At 51.0% G+C, this 21,249-nt stretch overlaps 2 protein-coding genes across 5 annotated transcripts in view; one reads left to right on the top strand and one right to left on the bottom strand.

Annotated features, from left to right (window-relative positions):
- The window catches only part of RBM6 (RNA binding motif protein 6), a 57,886-nt gene extending 42,105 nt beyond the window's left edge, over positions 1-15,781 (bottom strand). For 2 of the 4 annotated variants that reach the window (XM_064432324.1, XM_064432327.1), the window contains exons 1-5: positions 15,645-15,747; positions 11,318-11,427; positions 7,788-9,126; positions 6,945-7,034; positions 5,898-5,967 (exon numbers count right to left, since the gene is read on the bottom strand). In XM_064432324.1, coding sequence (XP_064288394.1) covers positions 5,898-5,967; positions 6,945-7,034; positions 7,788-9,126; positions 11,318-11,361 — 1,543 coding nt within the window. In that variant the 5' untranslated portion in view covers positions 11,362-11,427; positions 15,645-15,747. Of the gene's footprint in view, positions 1-5,897; positions 5,968-6,944; positions 7,035-7,787; positions 9,127-11,317; positions 11,428-15,543; positions 15,569-15,644 lie in introns of those variants that run through there. The other 2 variants (XM_064432325.1, XM_064432326.1) reach the window with 2 other exon arrangements.
- Positions 15,782-15,891: 110 nt separating this feature from the next.
- On the top strand, positions 15,892-20,990 carry MON1A (MON1 homolog A, secretory trafficking associated). The gene is made up of 6 exons (XM_064432329.1): positions 15,892-16,045; positions 17,216-17,357; positions 17,580-18,047; positions 18,218-18,983; positions 19,072-19,219; positions 19,671-20,990. Exons 2-6 carry the CDS (start codon positions 17,231-17,233, stop codon positions 19,809-19,811), a joined length of 1,650 nt encoding a protein of 549 aa, XP_064288399.1. The 5' UTR covers positions 15,892-16,045; positions 17,216-17,230; the 3' UTR covers positions 19,812-20,990.
- Positions 20,991-21,249: the final 259 nt, after the last annotated feature.

Raw genomic sequence — 21,249 nt, 5'->3', positions numbered from 1 at the left:
AAAGGAATGAGCACCTTTGTAAAAATGGATTCTGCATGTCAAAAAGGGTGTGAGCATGTTTTATGGATGAATGTGCTTGTTGCTTTTTCAGAATAGGCCTTATAACCCTGAACCAAGGCTGATCACCATCACAAACACTGACTTAGACCAGATCTGTACTTCTTATTTCCCAAGCCACCACATCACAGATAAGGAAAGAGGAGCAAGAACACCTTTTGCTTCCAAGAGACAATGCACTAGTGCCCTGAAACCAAGCAAGGCAAGCCAAAAGCCTACTGTCCACACAGCTGGGAAAACTGGCAAGGACTGCTATTGATGACCACGGAATAATTCCAGCTAAGTGTATTTTTTGGTTCTTGGCACGCTAGTCTAGCTACAAGATAGACTCAATTGGTTCAGGCAGATCAGTGCTGAAGATATTTCCACAAGTCCTGGCAGGTGAGCCCTGCAGTCTGCAGAACTCTGCTGATCACTGGGGGATCTGACCACACCTCAAAGGGAAAGCCCATGTGTGCTACAGCATCTCATGAGCTCAGGGATGGTCACCTCAGTGCCTGAGGTCTGCATGCCTGAGGAATGGCTGATGCTGCAGACTGGGCCACACAACCACCACTGTGCAAAGCACTAAGCACAGCAACAGGAGATTATTTGTCCTATGCTGCATCAGCAGCAGCCTTGATGGTGAGCCAAGCTGTCCTCTGTATAATTAGCACAACAGGCCAGATGCCCCTCTGCACCACAGCATGTGCTAGAGCAACCCACAGCGTGTGCTTTGTACCAAACCCAAGAATCCAAGTCCTTGTGGCACCTAGTCCTCATCTAAGTCCAGAGGGTTGGTGCCAAGCCCTCCATATGGGGAAGCCACCAGCTCACCACAAACCCACCCTGCGGAAGGGTTTCCCCCTGGGCACTGCATCACTCAAGAAAGGAAACAAAAAGGTTTCTGTTTGGCACAGTTCCAGAAACACTCCCTCCCCCTGCAGAGGAGCAGCTCACCTCCCCACTCTGCTTAAGGCTGAGAGCTGCAGCACAATGGCACCTGTGGCAGGAGCAGCATCTTGCCAGCATTTCTGGCCTCCAAGAGCTGTCCTACCTAAACACAGCAAGGAAGCTACAACCCTGTTATGTGTGGGCCTGACAAATGCACAGCCAGGTCTGCCTCAAGGGAAAGGTGATCTCACTGCCTTGGAATGCACTCCAGCCCTGGAAAATGGAGAACTTATTCCTACTGAGGAGAGGTGCACCAATTTAAAAAAAAAAAAAAATCTGCACCAATTTTTCCATTATGAGCTGGAAACTTCTGGAGTCTTAGATTATGAGTTTTAGCAAAATATAACACTGAAAAATACAATTCTGAATTCCAGAGGCTTCCTGATATATTCCTGAAACCAATGATTCACTGTTGTGATATACAAGATAGACTGAACTTGGAAGGGGAAAAAAAAGCAGCACCTTTTAAAGATTTATCTAAGGGACTTATTAATATTTAACAGGGCACCAATGCGGCAGAGCTTAGAGAGAACAAGCAAGATAATCCAGTTTCTTGTAGGACTTGGCCGAGGCAATTTTAAGTTTAACACAGGGAGGGATAAGGAAAGCAGTTCCAAGCACCACATAAGGGGCTGGTCTGGAGAAATGAAACAGAACATGAATGCCAGGGCAAGAAGGTGGCCGAGCAAGCAATAAGGAACATTTAGTGGCAATAATACTTGCTAAAACAAAAGCTTTGCAAAACGGAGCAGGCAGCTGCCATAAAGCAGCTGATGTTTTCAGGTGACACTACATTTCCTGGGTGTTCCTTCACCACAGGAAGAAGCCTGTCCTTTAGCAGGAGTCACCTGTGTCCTGTGACATTGCTCTGGCCCCAAGCATTACTGCTGTTCAGGGAGCTTCTACCTGCTCCAGGCATTCCTGCTCCACAGGTGCTTTGCTCCTCAGGGGTGCTGTATTGTGTTCCCACATACACACCCAGGGTTCACAAACAAGTATTTGCAAGGGTCAGAATAGGGTTAAAAACCCCAAATCTCCCAATTTCTGAAGTGCTGCACTAATTTAGAGAGTACATAAAGGGGCTGGGGTAGATCTCACTGCTCCTTCTGACTAGAATCCAGCTCACCTGGTCCCTCCAGGTCCACTTCAGAGCTCCTCTCCACCCCAGTGAGAGAGTCCATTCTCCAGCAGGCTCTCCCAGCCCAGCAAAAATTCTTCTCAGTTCCCCAGATGGGCTTGTGGAGTGAACTAGAAAAGTCTTGTGGGCTGCCAGCCATTTCTCAGGCTCACTTTCCCAGAACAGCTTTCACAGCTGCTGGTACCAACACTAACACGAATCCTGGTTGGAAAACACATGTTCCAAGCTTGTCCCACTGCATGCTGCATCCAGGAGAAAGATTTGAACAGAAGGCTCAGTGTGGCTTGTGCTTTCACTGATTACTTTGGAGATCACTGCAGTGTCCTTTAAGATAAGCAGCCCTTTAAGATAAGGCTGGCTCCATGTGCTTCCTTCTCCAGGGCACACGTGAGTGACTCAGCCAGAGTTCTGTGCGTATCAGACCCTCAAGATGAGATCTCAGGTTTATGTCTGACATTAGTCAGGGAACTAGAAATAAAGCCTGATGAAAATCAGGCAGGAGGTAAGTTTAAAATATCAAAATCAAAACCAGGGCAAGGTGTGTTCATGCTAGACTCCTTAAAGATCAAAAGGGATCAGCTTCACGTTCCTGGCAGTCAGCACCAAGGCAGGAGCATGGACAGTAAAAGGAGGAGGAGAGACCCCATTCCCATGAGCAGCCAGTGCTGTCACACACTGCACTAACACCTCCAAGGAGGGGACACCATGGTGTAAAGCCACATGAAAGCCCAGAGCCCAGCAAGCAGAGACAAGCACCTTCAGATGGGATAGAGGAGTTCACAACCCCTTCCCAGAGAGCTGCTGACAAGTCACCACCACAGGAATCTACAGGAGCAGTGCGACACCCATGCTCTGCCTCCACACAAGGCTCCAGGACATAGTGCACACCAAAGCAGCTGACAGTCTTTGAGAAGGCTCCGTGGTCACCTCAGGGTTTGTTCCTTGCAAAGATTAATTGGACAGACACGACCAAACACACTTGAGAACGCAAGCTGAAAGATTTAATATAGTTATTTCTGCCAAGGCTTGCACATCACATTGGAAGAAGCCCTCCTCCCCCCAAAAATGGATTTGGCACTTACAGTCTGAACATACAGGCATCAGCTCAAAAATCTAACTGACGGAAATTACAAGTTAATGTCTTTTAGGGTAATACTATAAAGTCTGACTTTGACATTTTATCATTGTAAATATCTGCCTCTTTGATTTAAATAGAATTACTATGCCGCTTCTTAAGGTCTCTCACTGCCTTGTTTAAAATCTAGCCATCATTTCAGTTTGTGGGCTTCAGAGACAAAATAATCTAAAGAATCAACAGCTTGAATGCATACCAAAATCACACCAGGTATATTAAGAACAGAGTTCCATTCTCAGCACAGCCTTCAGTGAAAATAGACTTTCCTTCACACATACAGGGTATGTAAAAAAAAGGGGCTTTATAAAGAAATTGAGCTGCTTTTTCCAAGAAAAATCAACCATATCTTTTTCCCCAGACCAAAAAGAGTTTTGTAAAAGATCATACAGTGGAATCATTACACTGAAGCTGCTGAGATAAGCTTTATGATAAGCGTTATCTTTTTGAGAAACTGATCCGAACCTCACTTATTTTGAGTTAATTGCGTGTTATTTGTTACGGCTGTTATTGTTACCCCACAGCTGCAGGCATTCTTCTCTCAAACACACTCAACATGCATACTCATGATTAATGTTATTTTTAACATTTCTGGACAGCACTCAAAAATATACAACCCACTCAGACTGGCTTAGCACGTGCTCCTCTGAGCCAGGCTGCCATTGTCCCACCGAGCCGACACAGCAGTGCAGGTGTATCCCAGAGACATCAGTAATCCAAAGTTAATTCTTATGGATATTTACATACACACCCCATCACAAAAGCATTGTTTAGCCCATGGCTGGCCTCTAGTTTCAGAGGTTTATCTTTTCAGAAGTTAATATTAATTTAATTCTATACACTTCTCTAGGAGGAGCTAATGTGAAAAAGCTGGATTAATTTTACTACAGCTTCTAGTTACCCAATTTCTAAAAGAAGTATTCACAATGCAGGAAGCTTTTATTGCCCTAGACACATCCATCTTGTGCAAGAAGGATCAGAGAGCTGTTTAAATGCAGCCTCAGGACACAATGCAAAACAAAGACTTCGGAGCCTCCACGTAACCTGGAACAAAGCTACGCCGCTTAAATGACTGATGTTGACTGGACACGGTTAAACAACAGCTTTACACAGCTCATAAAACACGAGCTAATTTTAACTTCATTCTTTGCCTCCCCACAATTGCCAGAAAAACTTTTTAAAAAGCCAACTTTGCAGCTGAAGAGACAGCCTGGAACAGAATGCAGCTTTTGGAGAGACAGCAGAAAACTGCAGCCCTCGCATCACATGTGACCACCCGCAGATACCGGAGCTTCTGCACAGAACTTCAGACACTGCGTCTCATCCTGAGCAGCCTTTGAAACAGGGAAGGGGAAGGAAGGAACAGCAGCTCTCTAATGAGGGCAGTAAGTCCTAATAATGTACATGGGGAGAGACTTACAAGGAAATTTCCAGTTCAAGTTGATTTATTACTGAAGTGACATGTTTCAGAAGGAAAAAAAAACCAAAACAACTGACAAATCTCATCAGCACAGGCAAGAAAGGAGCATGTTGCAATTATTGTGTTGCAGTTAGTGCTGTGTGGGTGACGACAGCAATAGTGAAATATGCTTAGGAAAGAGGAAAGGAAGCAAGAAGGACTAACTGTGCCCCTTAAGCCCTGCTTGTTAGGCCACATTACGTGACACAGGGATGTTCTTTAGTTCAAAGGGTCCTAAGAAGGTTGTGAAATCTCCTTTGACAGCTTCCAGAAACAAAAATACACAAATACCCCACTGCCCCAGTTTCTCAACACATTGGAAGCCTTTACATAATGTATTGACACCAAGAATTCCAGCTGCTTCACGTACAACCCATACAGAAAATATGAAAAAGCACTGATGAATGTAGAAGCCTCTGCACTCCTAGGTTTAAAATTAAAATAAAATACCAGTTTCCAGGTATATGCTACTAGTATTATCCACACCAATCCCCAGGACTCACCCTCCTACCATCGCACATCTTTGTTCCAGTACAACTTTTTCACAAAGCAGCCTTGTAAAATATTTCTTTCTTCAGAATCCTATACACACTGATCAGAAGTACAGCAGAACTTTATTCTTTGAATGAGGAAGACAATCCAGACCCAGTATTTGGATATCTGCTTGTAAAACTTACTTTGTCTTTTTATTTAACCTGTCTTCGTACCTAAGCAGGGCATCAGTTTCAGGTTACTGAAGGAGAAATGTTATGATGGAACAGGTTTCCTGAGAACACTATTTGTGCAGCATTTGTTCCACAGTAAGACCACCTCAGAAACAAGATTTAGAACATTCCAAAAGGATTTAGTAATAGTTTAAAAACAACTATGGAAAAATAAAACTGCTGTCCCACAGCTTTACTCTTGATAGCTATTAGAATGGCCTTAGTGCTCTTCCTGCTGCTCCTACAGCTCTCCAGAGGCAGCTGGACACATGCTTTACCTCCGAGGCAGCAGTGAGTATACCCATCCATTTTGAGGCCAAGAGGACAAACTACAAAACTCAGAGGGCATTTTCGTTAAAAAAGACCTGCAATTAGGGCATGTAAGACTTTAACTGAATTGCCTAAGAGGATATTGGTGTAAAAAATACCCTGTTGTCACCTTGAAACTAGGAAGCACTGGAAGAGCGTTCTCACCTGAGCTGTAATCTTTCAGTCGCAGGTCCTTCACAGGTGTCCCATCAGGCCCTCGGAAAGCGTTGAGGATCTACAGGAAAAATGAGATCCACTTCATCTCCAAAATCAATCCTCCACACCCAAGGTACTTGCCAATGCACATTTCTGTCTCTCTGAGAGTTCTATTCTTTCTAGGTTAAGGCTGCTACAAACTGACACACTTTCCAGCAGTACCTGAGAATTGTTACCGAGTTTTCAAAGTATTTTTGGGTTTTGTTTGAAGAAGTGAGCGCCATTTACACCACAATTCAACTGTTCAAAGGTTTATTACACTGGTTTCAGGCAGACTGTTCAACTCAGATCCTTATTTAAGGTCAAAGATGTCCTACTGCCTTTAAGAAAATCAAAGTACAAGGGCAACTGTTCTCAGCCTTATCATCCCCTGAAGGACAAAGTTCCTCCCGTGAGTTCTCCTTTATCAAGCCTCAAAAGATGATCATTACAGCTAACCCTAGCAAAACCTGCTGCATGTAGGGGTTCTCATGCCTGGAACTTTCACCAAATAAACAAAAAACCCCAAAACTGAAGTCCCAATTAATAGGAAATGGAACTACTTTCACCTTGTAGCCTACATCATTTTATGGGGTTTTTTTTACTAAAACCAGAAGGAACAGCAGATATCTTTTCCATATTTGTAAGATCTCATTTAAGCAATTTCAAGTAACTAAGAACAAACAAGTTCACTTAGACACTACTTGTCTTCTGAGCCCAAAATAGTAGCAACAATATTTGGTATATATAAAGCAGTGATGAAGTAAGGCATGTTGCAGAGTCTGGAGTCAAGGCTTCTAGCTATCAACACCCCACATGCAACCACAGGAAAACTCATCACTTCTAGAACCCCCAAAAACCCAGAATAATCTGATAACAGGTAACATTGCAGTGACTTCTAAATCTGGATTTTCCCCTGGGGAAATGACAGACCATCTGATATGCATTAAACAGACTTAAAAGTGGTACTTCAGAAACCCTCAACAGAAGTTTCTGGATGAGAAACATCCCACTTACATCATCCTTTGTGGCAGTTTCAGGCACTCCTCCGAGTCGAATGAGCTTGCTTGGCTTCACATATTTGGGGCAGGTCCGGTAATCTTGGTCCTTGAGTTCATACAATCAAGATGGTTTTACAGATGAGAGATGCTGGCCCACAAGATACACAGGCAGTAGCAAAATAAAGCAGGGGAAAATTCAAAGGCAAAGGCCCATAAGCAGCCTGACTCAAAGTTTTAACCCCTTTTAGAGATTCAGGGAGCTCTAGAGGAGTTCCTCACATGCTCACTGAGCTGTACAGTAAAATCTAGCTCCAGGAAAATAAAATGGGCAGATCATATCTCTTTCCAGCAGTGGGAGATTCAAATTCAGTAGTAGTTATTCAAATTCAATAAAAGTTATTAACTCAGTAGTTACCACTACCTTCAGATTTCCAAGATAACTCTGAAGGAAAACAAAGTATATAGGAGATAGTAGTACACAGGCCCAGCCAAGGCAGGAGCTTCTCTCTGACACTGCTCATAAGCAACATCCAGGGCAAAACAACAAAATAAGTTTATCTGTAACCACTTCCCCCAACACTCTCTGTCTGGCCATTTTCAGCCTGGGGACTTACTGAACCAAATCTGGTTCTACATATTTAGCAACTCTCACTTGCTAAACTGCACTTCTCTTGGGAAGTGTTTCTGAGATAGAAAGGGTGCCCACTAAATAACCTGGAGCGGAGAATGATCTCAGAGAAGGACAGTGAACTAGAACAGAACTGAAGTGACGGGATATGGATGAAGACTCCTTCCCAACTCCTTCCATTCTTAGGCCAACACACATTTAACACAGTCATCAATTGACAAAAACACCTACCTGAAGGTTCTTATAGGGCCTAGACTCTTTGCTGGGTTTTCCTTCTGCAAAGGACTTGCCATGTTCATACTCAAACATCTGCTGCCCCGGCAGCCGGTGATCCACATCACGATATTCCATGTTGCGGTAGTCTGTATCTTGCCTCCCAAGGAAATCCAGGTCACCTTCACCCTTTAACCCAAGATCAGAATCGGATCTTTGCTGCTCCCCCCCAGAAAGCTGCTGCTGTTGCTGCTTGTTAGCAAAGGTCTGAGGTTGCTCCTCTTGGTCCTGAAGAGTAGGAAGAGGTCCGCGGCTGTTTTGGAAATTGTGTGAAGTGTCATCTTGAAGACCCAGTCCCAGGGATTCCTCTTCTCTGGCTGGTGCTTCCGAGTGTTGAAATTCTCCTTTTTGGCTACCAAAGGGACTTCTATCTAGACTAAGTGCAGACTCATCTCTTTTGCTGGTGCTTAAACCAGAGCCCTCTCTTTCTGCTAAAGGTGCAGTATGTTGGTTGTGTCTAAAATCTACAAGGCTTTGATCCACAGGAGGCATTTCCCTATCTGAAAAGTCCATGGGAGGAGCCACATCTCTGCTCCTAAAATCCTGATCAGATCGGGATCTGTGCCTATTTCTGAAGTCTGATGATGGTGCATTCCTGTTTCTGAAGTCCAGATCAGAGGTGCCCACGCCCCTGAAGTCCAAATCAGGTACATCCCTATTTCTGAAGTCCGAGTAGGAATGTTCTCTGCCCCTGTAGTCTAACTCAGGCATGTCTCTTGCCCTAAAGTCTGAATGAGGCCCATCTCGAGCTCTGAAGTCGAAATCGTAAGACCCCCTTCCCCTGAAGTCTGGTGGAGGTTCCTCCCTGCCCCTGTAATCCATGTTATGTGCTTCCCTGTCCCTGTAGTTCATACGGAAGGTGTCCCTGTTCCTGTAGTCCCCTGAGGGAACATCCCCACCCCTGAAGTCCATGGGGGGTCCTTCTCTCTCCCGGAAGTCTCCGGAGTACATATCCCTGCCCCTGTACTCAGAAGGAGGCGGCTCCCTACCTCTGAAATCCATCTGAGACTCATCTCTGCCCTGGAAGTCAGATGGTGGGAAATCCCTGCCCCTGAAATCGTGGTGCCCATCCCCACCTCTGAAGTCACTACGTGGTCCATCTCTAGCTCCATAGCTGAAGGGAGGTTCCTCTCTGTTGGCAAACTGAGGATTGAGGAGGCCTGAGAGTGCCTGGATATCAAAAGGAAGTGATTTTCTGCCAGAGAAGTTGCCAGTGTGTCTTTCTTGACCAAGACTATCAAGGGAAGGAGGATATTCCCTGTTCCACCCGGGAGCAAACCTTTCTTCTTGGCTCCCACTGTAGAAATAAAGACAGTATTATTCATAACGTGCTTAAGAGTCTGAAATCTACACAGCAGCACATTCTTCTCTAAACTTTTATAGAGCTGTGTAACAGTCTAAGATCCGCAGAAGATATTGATGTTTGGCAGTTTAAGATGAGGCAGCATACGACAGATGTGAGAAAGTAAACTGGGGTGCTCCCATTTCAGCACAATTTCCAGAAGCACTCAACAGAGAATACCTGCAACATTAATGGGTTAATGATGGTAGCAATCCACATAGTCCTGCACTGCACACAGCTCTGCAGCTGTCTGAGGTGCCAGCAGCTGGTGTGTTGGTTCATTAGCATCACCAGCACACGGCTGTGAGGAGCCCAGGAGCTTAGGCTCTCTGGGCAGTATGGAAACAGCTAAACTAACACACCATCCTGAGGCACATGAAAGCAGAGGTTACCAAACAGGCTTTATCCACATGCTACAAAGACTCATTTATGCTTTCTCGTGCTGGAGTCCAAACTGGCAAATTCTGAAAGCCATCAGTTCACTGAGAGTGCCTCACAGGACTATGCCAACAATCAACATCCAAGATATCCCTGTGCTTGTGCCTCCAGACTGTCTCACACCAAGTTCACAAGACTACAGCTATCAGCTCTCCCAATATCTCCATAAAAACACTCAGGAAGAAGTTTCCTCTTAAGGCAGCTGTTCAAAATCTAATAGGACTCCTTTTTTTCTTTTCTTTTTTTTTTTTCTGGAACTATCTGATTTTTCACCTAAGCAAGGCTGTAATACATGTTTTAAAAAACAGAATGATACAGTATCAGCACATATTTTAAAATAACACCAAATGCTACCCAGAGCAGTGGACATTTCCTTAGCAACTACAGCAAGTCATGTTACACTCTGAGTTTCACTACAGAATCACTCACCAAGATTAATCAAAGCATACAGATTTCCTAAGGTACACGGTCCATTTCACCACCATGTAGAATAGCAATTAAAACTTGCATCAAGGTCAGCATTCCCCACCCAATACATTAAAGAATGATGCCAATAAAATCCACTTAAAAATCATTAGAACAGCACAATTGGTATAATCACAAGACACAATCCCTCCCTCATCAACACGGTTATTACATGCTGTGGAGGATACTGATTTTCATCAGCTTTCTCAACACATTAGAGTAGACAATTATTTGAAGTATTCTTACAGCAGAAACCTAAGGCATGCCATGAGCAGTACCTTTATCACGCCGATTTTCATGTGACTGAGGTGCACACATGAGCAAAGGGTGAAAGAATGATGCACTACAGAGGAAAATTCTAGATTTTGGTGGCTTCATTTTTATACCCAGCACTCTCTTGCTAACACAGGTCCCAAGTAACAACCAGAGGGACACAAACTAATAAAAATATTGTGCTGTGCACATCAGCTGCACATTAATCTTTAGAACAGTTGCAGTGACATTCAAAAATGTCTCATGAAGGAGTATATGGGGATGTGGACTTTTTGCAAGTGCATGTAGTGGTAGAACAATGGGGAATTGGTTTAAACTGAAAGAGAGTGGAATTACATTAGATTCTAGGAGTAAATTCTTCCCTGTCAGCATGGTGAGGCCTTGGCACAGGTTGCCCAGTGAAGTTGTGGATGCCCCATCTCTGGAAGGGTTCAAGGCCAGGCTGGACAGTCTTGGAGCAGCCTGGGACAGGGGAAGGTGTCCCTGCCCACAGCAGGGATTTGGAACAAGATGGCCTTTAAGATCCCTTCCAATCAAACCATTCTGTGATTCTGTGATATATGGACTTATTAACCTCATGGAAACAATTAAATTCTCAAAGTTTTAATAAAACTGTGTGTGCAATCAATGTGCCAGTATTTCTGTACTAATTTTCTTCTCTTACAAGTGTTAACAGCACACAATACCAAAAGCCATATAGCACATCACATTAGCTCACAACAGCTAAACTAAATATCACTGGAAAAGGTGGTGTGGAGGACTAGAAAGATTAAAATCAGCTGTTGCTTAAAAACTAAATTAAAAACTTCACAGAAATGCAAAAACCATCAATTAACTTGTCTGTTCTTTGGCCATCACAACTAGCTCCATAGAGACCTCACAACTTCTACCAAAACAGTAAACAGTGAGTTCCCAGGGCTTATTGTATTTAAGAATGTTCCTGAAATAAACGACACATTGAAGTGCTTACCGAAAAGACCCCATTCTGTTGCCTTGTCGATGGTCTCCCCACATTTTGATCTTGTCTGGTAGGCTTCCAGAAATGGTAAATTCACTCTAACAACACCCAGACACCACAACCTGTTGAATAAACAACATGATGATAAGCCACAAGGCAAAGAACACACATGACATGAGAAAAATACTGCTGGTTAGGAGTATGTGTAACATCTGATCAGGATCCACGGATACACAAGACCACATTCAGGCATGAATGAATTCAAGTGTTGCACTTCTCCACGTTCAAATCTGTAAGTGCCAAATGACTCCTGAAATCAAACTGTCAATATGGTGGGCAAACAATTTGATATCTGCTTTGATCAACATAGAGCTTTCCAACATACTGTGCTGTCTGACACTATTCAGGGTGCAGCTAAAAATGTGAGAACGCCGCCATCTATAAACAACAAGGACCGCTGCCGAACAACAGTTTGCAATTAATGTTTAATCCAAACTATTTTTGCCAAAAGCTCTTTGCTGCTCAAGGAAATGATCACCACTCTTGGTGTACCGTGGATACTCTGCCCTCAGAAGTATGTAGATAACGGAGGAGGTTTTGCCAATAAATCATGACAGGCACTGTTCTCCAACGCTGCCCTCATCAAGCAGAGTGACGCAAGTAACACTTGCCTCAACAGAAATCTAAAATTTCATCCACTTCCTCCCACCAGCCGAGAAGGTGAGGATTTCCTGGCGATAACCAAAGCCAGAACTTGAAATAGGAAGTACTTCCGTCTTTCCAAAAGAAAAAAAAGGGCTGCAGCAGAGCATGGAGAAAACTGAGGGAGATGGCAGCCTGATGGCCTCAAACCTGCCATGGCCAATGCAGCTGCAGTGGGGCAGGAGGGCTGCCGTGTCACCAGACCAAGGCTGGGACACCTGGTGCTTACACGCTGCTCCAAAGCGGGATTATTCACCTCCAGTGGTCCAGGGGACAGAGGACGGCACAGACAGTCACTGCCAGGCCTGCCTGGAGCAGCTCTGTCAAAGAAAGGCACACAAAGTGCTGTTTGCTCTCCCTTCCAAAGGTCAGCGCTGCCCCAGCAGAGGCAGGTCAGCAGAGCAGGTTATGACAGACCTTCCACCAGGGAGCAGCTCCGGATGCTGCTGGCAGCTGTCTGTGCCAAGGAACTGAGGCAGCTGCCGTGCCAAGAGAGTCCATGCTCCTGCCAGGGTCCACTGCCCACCAGGGAAGGCTCAGGTGGGAGCCAGGGACAGCAGGTTCTGGCAGAAACCAAGCATGCAGAGGCTGAGGAAGGCAAGCTGTGCAACCACAGCTGATCCATCCACCCCAGTGTCACTTCCAGAGAAACAGATTCATTCCATTGGCCACTCAAGCCTGAGAGTACAAGGCTGCTCACTTTTTATATAGCTCTTGATAAATAACTGCCCTGGTCCCAAGGATTTCCTCCATCTTTCTGGGAGGAAAAGTTCTCTTGCTAAGAGAACCAAGACCACACCCCCTTCATGGCGAGGGCAGGCAGAGGGAAATGGTTCCTGTTGTCAGCCAGTCCTTTCATCCAAGATCTTTTGCAGCCTGTAGACCTCACGCTTCTTGCTCTTCCCTTCTGGATTTCCCTCCCCCACTCCAGTTCTCCTTCAGTCAACAACATTACCAACGTTTAAAAAAATAAAAATAAAATTCCTTGCCAGCTGGGAACTGTTTAGACATAATATTCAAATTATCAGACAAGGAAAAAAATACCACTGGACAGCTAGCAGGCCCGGCACAGACCTGCTGAGCCATGCAGCAACCTCCGGGAGCGTGAGGTCATGGTTCAATAACTCAGGGAGCAGCGCTGGCTCTGACAGCCCCCGCTCAGCCTGGGCTGCTCCCCGCCTCCGCCTTTGGCAAAGCACTGGGTGTAAGTTGTGCCAGCTTGTGCTTTTCTGGATCTGCACCATGGATGACCCTCAGAAGAGAGTTATATTTAACCCAGGTCACTTCAGTGACACGCTTTACCACACAACCCCACAAACCAAGGTGACAGCAAACCGCAGGACAGGGACAGAAGGGTCTTAGCCTGGCTTCCACTGACGCCAAGACCTCCTGAAGGTACACCCTGCTACAACTGCTCCAAAAAAGCACATCATGGTGAGACATGTGAGGATTCACCCTTCTGCCACGGGCAGGTATCTGCCAGCTCAGCTCCCAGGTAAATGCTGGGTGACAGGTCAGTGTGAGTGAGGCTGCTTGCCAAGGACACCCCAGGCCAACAGCAACCATGGCAAAAAGCCACCTGCACGCTGGGAACTGGGCATCCATCAGTTCTGTCATACTCTGGTCACAACCAAGTGTTTGAGGAGATGGAAACAGTCCAGTCACTGGCAGAGCCCAGGCCAACAGCTCACGAGGACAACAGAGAGCAGTTACAATCACCCTGAACATTCATCATCTTTCCCTATTCCCATCCCAGCTGCCTCGACCTCCTGGTGGCAGCTCCACCAAAGATACGGAAGGCACAACTAAGCAAGGAGAAGCTCTTTTGTGGTTTTAGCCCCTCCAGTGACTGTGGCCACACAGCCCTCCCAGGAGAGGCTGGTGGAGCTCTGGATGCTCCTGGTGATTGCACCCAATGACTTCCTCAGGACCTTCCCTGCCACCCCAGTGCTTCCCCAGACAGCCCTGGGGAGGCTCCTGACTCCACTTCCCGATCTGCACGTGCCAAGCCTGGCAGCAAACTCTTGGAGCTCTTATTCCAATTTATATCCTGCGATGGGAAAATAATGGCTCTGATCATGGGGATTGTGCAGCTGAGCCACACGAAGCAACTGGTCTTCTTGAGGGCTAAATAAAGACATCTGTCAAGGGGCCGAGTGCGAAACGCCAGCACAGCCCTCAAGCTGTGAGGATTTGGGATTCTGGTCTCCTCACCAATTTACACCCAATTCACACCTTTTTCCAAATATGGGGGAGAGAAGGGTAATTGGTGACAGACTGGGTGCTATTTCCAGAAAAATACTCTGATGTTCAGAGCTTCTCTCCAAACAGATTTTGCCAAGACTCGGTATTTATAGAGCATGAGGAAATCAAACACAGAACTACACACGAGAGCAGAGGAAGCAGTTTGCAGTGGAACAACTTTCTGTGCTCAGTAAAGTTTTTGTAAGGCTGAGGAAAGGAAAAGGCCTCTGTGAAATCTAAGTACTGCAGGAGGTGCAAGAGAAAACTATTCCACGAAGCTACAGAAACTGCAAGCAGCCAAGAAAGCCAATTATATCCAATGTTAAAGTTACAGATCCCTAATTCAGAAAAAATATCAAAAGCATGTCCCTGACATGTGGAAGTGAAGGGAGAGGGAACCATTTCAGCTCTTATAGGTGCCAGGCTGGAGGATTTCAATTTTAAAAAAAGGGGATGTGCATACTTTTCATCTGTATGATGCTTCCAAAAACATGTATTAGAGACAACTGGGTGCATTCCTAACACACAGTCCACCCCATTGCTATTCTGACCTTGCTTGTCTCAAAGGACTTCACAAGTGCATTCCCAAGTGAATGTTGGGAAAGACTCACACCACCAACACCCTGCCAGGACAGGAAAGCTGGTTCCACTTTCAGCAGCATTGCCAAAAGTAACACCACACAGCAGCAGCAACACCAGCCCCTTGAGGTGCCAGATGTTTTTAAAAACAGAGCACGGGAGGTCACTGCCATCACTTCCAGTCGCTCCTGGTCACGGCCTTACGTGGCCTCCACCAGAGCCAGACCACATCCTGCCTCCCCCTAAGCCTTTACTCACAGCCCAACATCCCATTTAGCCCATCACTGGGGATTAAATCTGCTAGCACACAGCTCCCATCAGATCCCTCTGCATCCCACTTTGGTCCAGCCCTTTTACAACCACCAGCATTCCGAGACGGACCCACACGTGACCTGGTGCAGAAAAGGCCCCAATCTTGACCAGGGCCTCACAACAACACTGAGACACCCCAAACACCGCAGCTGCTGTCAGGGTGGCAGCCCCAGCCCTGCCGTGTGGGATATCGCATCCGATCCAGGCCCGAGCATCCCGGCCCCACAACCCCCATCCCACTGGGGCGTGAGGCTCTGGTGAAGACACCGCGCCCGCAGCGCCCGGCCCCGCTGCCCGAGCCCCGCACGGGCCGGCCCCGGCCCCACTGTGCTCCTGAGGCACGGTGACCCCACAACAGACAGCCCCGCCATGGACTCCGCAGCCTGCCCGCCTCTGCCCACCCCGGGAGCCCCTCGGGACACTCCTCGACCCTCCCACCCCACAGAGCGAGACCCCCTTTATGCCAGGCGATGCCCTTTATCTCCCGAGAGACCCTCATCACCTACTCCTCCTCTTCCTCCTCCTGCTCCGCCGCTCCCGCCTCGCACAGGCCCCACGGCCGCCACGGCGAGAACCCGGAACTTCCGGCTCCCTCCTCCCCTTTGGGCGCCCAGAGGATGCTGGGAATTGTAGTCTCTGTCTGCCCGGTCCTGCCGCCCCTTCTCAGGCGTGTCCTTGGGGCTCTCGGACTACAACTCCTATGATCCCCCTTGGAGCGCGCCGCCTACAACTCCCATGATGCCCCGCGGCGGGTCGCCGCGATGGCGGGGGTGTCGCCGCGGCCGGGGCCGGGACCGGCGGTAGGGCGGGAGGTGACCGCCCGCCGCCGGCTCCGAGCCCTTTTCCGACCCGCCTAGGCTGTGCCCAGGGGGCTGCGGGGCGGCCCCGGGAGGAGCCGCGGAGGTGGGTCATTAAGGGGGGTCCCGGGCCTGGGTCGTGTCGCGGCTGCGGGAGCGGTGACAGCCCGGCGCCCAAGGGGGAAGGGTCGGGGCGGGTCCGTGCTGGGCCGGGGCCGTCCTGGGGTCAGTCTCGCCCACGGGAAGGTCAGCAGGGTGAGGAGGAAAGGTGAGGACGGGGCCCTGACCCACTCCCCGGCCCCCTGCAGGGCTGTCACAGGGTTTTAGTGGGGGTGTCCGGCTCCCCCAGGTGCGGACGGGATCCCAGTGAGCGCCCCGGCACTCTCCAGGGCTGTCACAGCCTCCCCAGGCGAGGACGGAGCCCTTATCCGTTCCCCAGTACTCTCCAGAGCTGTCTCAGGGTTTTGTGGGGCAAAGGTTTAGTTCCCCAGGGGACAACAGAGCTTTGAGCAGTTCCCCAGCACACTCCAGAGCTGTCCCGGGTTTGGGGTGGGGGCTGCATGGACTCCCCCAGGTAAGGACAGGGCCCTCATGCACTCTGTGACACCCTTCAGGGCTGTGACAGGACTTTGTGGGGGGGTCTGGGGGGTGCAGAGCAGAGCCCGGGCTCCATGGGCTTCCCTAGCAGCTGGGTTCAGAGGCACAGGCTCCTAGGCAGCCTGCCTGCCTCCTGTTGCTCTTGCTTGTGCTCACTTTTGGGCTTGTTTTCCCGCAGTGAAGGGAGGAAGGAGCAGGCTGGAGGCATGGCCTCTGCTGGAGAGGGCACCCGGCTGCTGGGGTGATGCCATGTGTGCCAGCTCATGAGGAGTGTTGCCAGCCTCGTCCCACCCAACGCAGTCCAAGGAGGGCCATAAACCCCTCCCTTTGCAAACACCGACCTCTGGGCTCTCAGGTGCAGGGACAGGCCCCAGCCAGGGCCGTGTCCCTTCCCCCCCGCTGCACAGGGAGGCTGAGCAGCTTTCACAGGGGAAATCGGGGCCAAGCCCGGATGAAAGGTGCCGTGGCCAGGGGCCTGGAAAGAGCTGGGGCTGCGTGAGAGAGGAAATCCTGCTGGATTAGAGCAGCTTTCCTGACATCTCACCAGGGCTCGGCGCTGCCTGCTGAGCCAGCGGGATTGGGCCACGGGTGCTGGCCTGGCCCCGCTAGAGAACAGAGCAGTTCAGGGCCTGCTCTGAAAGTGAGGGGCCACAGGGGTGACACTGTGGGTCACATGCAGGTCCTGCCCCGAGGAATGGCTGCAGATGTCCATAAGAAGAAAAGCTGGGAAGTGCCCAATGGGTCCCTGGCGCCAGGAGATGGGCAGCACGCAGAGAGGTCGGAGAGCCCCACGCCAGGGCTGGCACAGGGCACGGAGCCAGGTACGGAGCACAGCTCACCGAGGAGGGAAGCAAGGGGGGAAGGAGCAGTTCCTCATGCGGGCTGGGGCCTCCACAGCCCTGTGGGCAGGGAGATGGGCCCGCTCATCACCAGCAGGACCCGCACGTCAGGGTGCTGTGGGATGGGGAGAGCAGGCGGGTTCCCTTTGCATCCTTCCCCCGGCATGGGGACACGGGGACGGATGCTGCACCCGTTGTTCCCAGGGGCAGGCCAGGAGGGAGCCATGTTCGTGCACACCCGCTCCTACGAGGACCTGACCAGTCCCGAGGACGGGGCGGGCGTGGCGCGGAGCCCGGAGGAGAGGCGGGGAGAGCCGGCCGAGCAGAGCAGCATGGAGCAGATCAGCAAGGACTTCAGCGAGCTGAGCACGCAGCTCACGGGCATGGCCCTCGACCTGGACGAGGAGATGAGGGCGGGCAAGGAGGGGAAGCTGGAGCCTTCCCCGCAGACCGCCCGCCGCGACTCGGTGCTGTCGGGGAAGGAGGAGGAGGACGTGACCATGGACGCCTGGCGCTCGCACCGGAAGCACGTCTTCGTGCTGAGCGAGGCGGGCAAGCCCGTGTACTCCCGCTACGGCTCTGAGGAGGCCCTGTCCAGCACCATGGGCGTCATGATGGCCCTGGTGTCCTTCCTGGAGGCCGAGAAAAACGCCATCCGGTCCATCCACGCAGGTACCGCCCTGGGGGGGAATGGGATGGGGGGGTCACGGCTTGCCCATCCATGTGCCTGCCACCGTGGGCCATGTCATCTGTCCCCAGGGATGGATGGGTTGCTGGGGGAAGAGGCTGCAGCCTGGCTCACAGGTCTGCCCCCGGCCCCCCGGGGACTCCCTCCCAAGCAGATGGCTACAAGGTGGTCTTCGTGCGGAGGAGCCCGCTGGTGCTGGTGGCAGTGGCGCGCACCCGGCAGTCGGAGCAGGAGATTGCCCACGAGCTGCTCTACATCTACTACCAAATTCTGAGCCTGCTCACCTGGACCCAGCTCAACCACATCTTCCAGCAGAAGCAGAACTACGACCTGCGCCGGCTCCTGGCTGGCTCCGAGCGCATCACCGACAACCTGCTGGACCTCATGGCCCACGACCCCAGCTTCCTGATGGGCGCCGTGCGCTGCCTGCCCCTGGCCGCCAGCGTCCGGGACGCTGTCAGCAGCAGCCTGCAGCAGGCCAAGGCCAAGAGCCTGGTCTTCTCCATTCTACTGTCTGGGAACCAGCTGGTGTCTCTCGTGAGGAAGAAGGATCAGTTCCTTCACCCTATTGACCTCCATCTGCTCTTCAACCTCATCAGCTCTTCTTCCTCTTTCCGGGAGGGTGAAGCCTGGACTCCCATTTGCCTCCCTAAGTTCAACTCCAGCGGTTTCTTCCACGCCCACATCTCCTACCTGGAGCAGGAGATGGACCTGTGCCTGCTGCTGGTCTCCACTGACCGCGAGGACTTCTTCACCGTGTCCGACTGCAAGCGGCGCTTCCAGGAGCGCCTGCGGCGGCGGGGGGTGCAGCACGCTCTGCACGAGGCCCTGCGCTCCCCCTTCTACAGCGTCGCCCAGGTGGGCATCCCTGACCTCCGCCACTTCATCTACAAGTCCAAGAGCTCCGGGCTCTTCACCAGGTGAGGCCCCGGGGAAGCACTGGGCCAAGGCCGTGGCATGGGCCAAGCCCCTTCTCCAGCGGGTTAACGGGGTGCTGTGTTCCTGCAGCCCCGAGATTGAGGCTCCCTACGTGCAGGAGGAGGAGAAGGAGAGGCTCTTGGGGCTTTACCAGTACCTGCACAGTCGGGCCCACAACTCTTCACGGCCCCTGAAGAACATCTATTTCACAGGCCCCCGCGAGAACCTCCTGGCGTGGGTAAGGCTTTGGTGGGGTTTGGTGAGCCTGTCTTTTCTGGTCCTGCGTGGTGGGGAAAGGGGGTGGTAATACTGCACAGCACCAGCTCCGTGTTCCCAGGGAGGACCCCAGCCTATGCATGGTCCCCTTAGGGGTGAGCCTGCCCCTGGGTGAGGGAGAAACAGGCTGGGGTAGCAGTGGGAGCTGGTGAATTCTGGCACCAAGGGCTGTGCCGTGCCGTCATGAACTCAGTGCTGTGGAGAAAACCCACTGTGGGGCAGACCCCAGGGTTTGGTTCTCTCACTTCTGAGCAAACCAGATGCCACCCATTTGGGATACCCCACTGCCACTTTGTGTCCCTGCACTGGAGCCCCTCTGCCCATTGCTGGTAGCCCACGGGGGGAAGATGGAGTGCCAGCCCCAAGTGGGGCACAGTCCTATTCCCAGCACATGTCCTGTGTCCTTCTCCCAGGTAACCAATGCCTTTGAGCTCTACGTATGCTACAGTCCCCTGGGGACCAAGGCCGGCGCCATCAATGCTGTCAACAAGCTCATGAAGTGGATCCGCAAGGAGGAAGACAGACTCTTCATCCTCACGCCCCAGACATACTGAGGGGCATCACCCAGGGCATGGAGGCAGCTGGGAGAGCCCCCGCTGTGCTGGGGAGCCCATTCCCAGGGATTCCCGGGCTGTGTGTCCAGGGGAGAGGGCATGGTGGGACCCCAGAGCACAGGGAAACCCCACCCGCGGGCCTGTCCAGCCTGGTTGGTAGAGATGGGGTGCACAGGGAAAGGGAAGGGGATGGACAGGACTTTCTCTCAGCTGCAGGCAGTGCCCCAGCTGGGGGGCCTGCTCTTCCTTCACAGTCCCCAGCTCCATCCTTTGTTGTGAGGCTCCTGGAGTGGGACTGCTGGTGCCCCGTGTTACTAGAGGGGAGCAGAGCCCCAGGGTCCTGCTGCCTGTGCCTGGCACCTCCCTTCTCTGACATCCTGTGGCTGTGCCAAGGATGGGGGTCCCCAGGGGAGATGTGTCAGCACTCAGGGGGGCCCTGTGTTGCTGTGCCCACAGATGGCGGGTGACACCGTCCAGGTGAGGGACAGGGCTGGCCTGGGGCACACACTGCTCCTCTCCCTGCCTTGGGGGATCTGGACCCTTCAAGTGCCAGGGAGCCTCTGCAGTCCCAGAGCATCTGTATGAGCCTGGACCCTTCCCACTGTGGCTGTGACGAGGATGTCTGTCCCTGGGGATGCTGGCAGGCAGGGTGGGTCAGCCTGCCCCAGCTGGGACAGCAGGGTCCTGCCCACCTCACCACAGGGACACAGAGCAGCTCCAGAGAGCCGAGGTGTTTGCCAGGGTGCTCGTGGGCTCATGGTTCTGGCTGTGGGTTGTGGATCCTAAAGGGGCAGATCAAGCACATTTCCTTGGAAACCCACCCCAGTACAGGGCCGTGGTGCTCCCCAGCCCATGGAGAGTTTTCCCCTTGGCACAGGAGCACCTGTCCCCCAAACCAGCCCCTCGAGCCAGCTATGCTGAGCTTCCTGCACCTCCCCGACACCCCAGGCACTGGTGTGCGGCTGAGCACCTGTGAATGGCCCAACTCCATGTTTTGGGGCTGTCTGAAGAGTGCTGGAATAGGCGTGGGAGGAGAGGCAGAGCCATCAGGGTGACACCCCGGCACAGAGGGAGCTGGGAAGGATCCGGCAGGGCTAGCACAGGGATCTGCTCCTGTATTTATGCTCCTGCCAGAGTGTAATCGCTTGTCTTTGCTCATAAACATTATCTGGACCCTAAGTTAAGTCTTGTCGCGTTCCTGTATGTTCGCTGGAGTGGGGGGATGACCAAGCCGGGAAGTTTGTTCCAAGTTTTGGTGCGGTGCAGTCCAGGCCCGGGGCTCTGCTGGGAGCAGGGAAAGCTGCCTGGGAGTGGTGCGGGGCTGCCGGGTTGTGCTGGCAGGAGGCGGCGCTGGCTGGAGACTGGGAGCGGCAAAATCCCCGTGCTGAGCTGGCCACGGCCAGCTCATGTCGAAACCGAGCAGAGGCGCAGCCGGGGG

Source organism: Passer domesticus, chromosome 9 (assembly GCF_036417665.1).
Source record: "Passer domesticus isolate bPasDom1 chromosome 9, bPasDom1.hap1, whole genome shotgun sequence".
NCBI lineage: Eukaryota > Metazoa > Chordata > Aves > Passeriformes > Passeridae > Passer > Passer domesticus.
The sequence above is the reverse complement of the archived record's forward strand: the minus strand, read 5'-3'. Positions and strand labels throughout refer to the sequence as shown.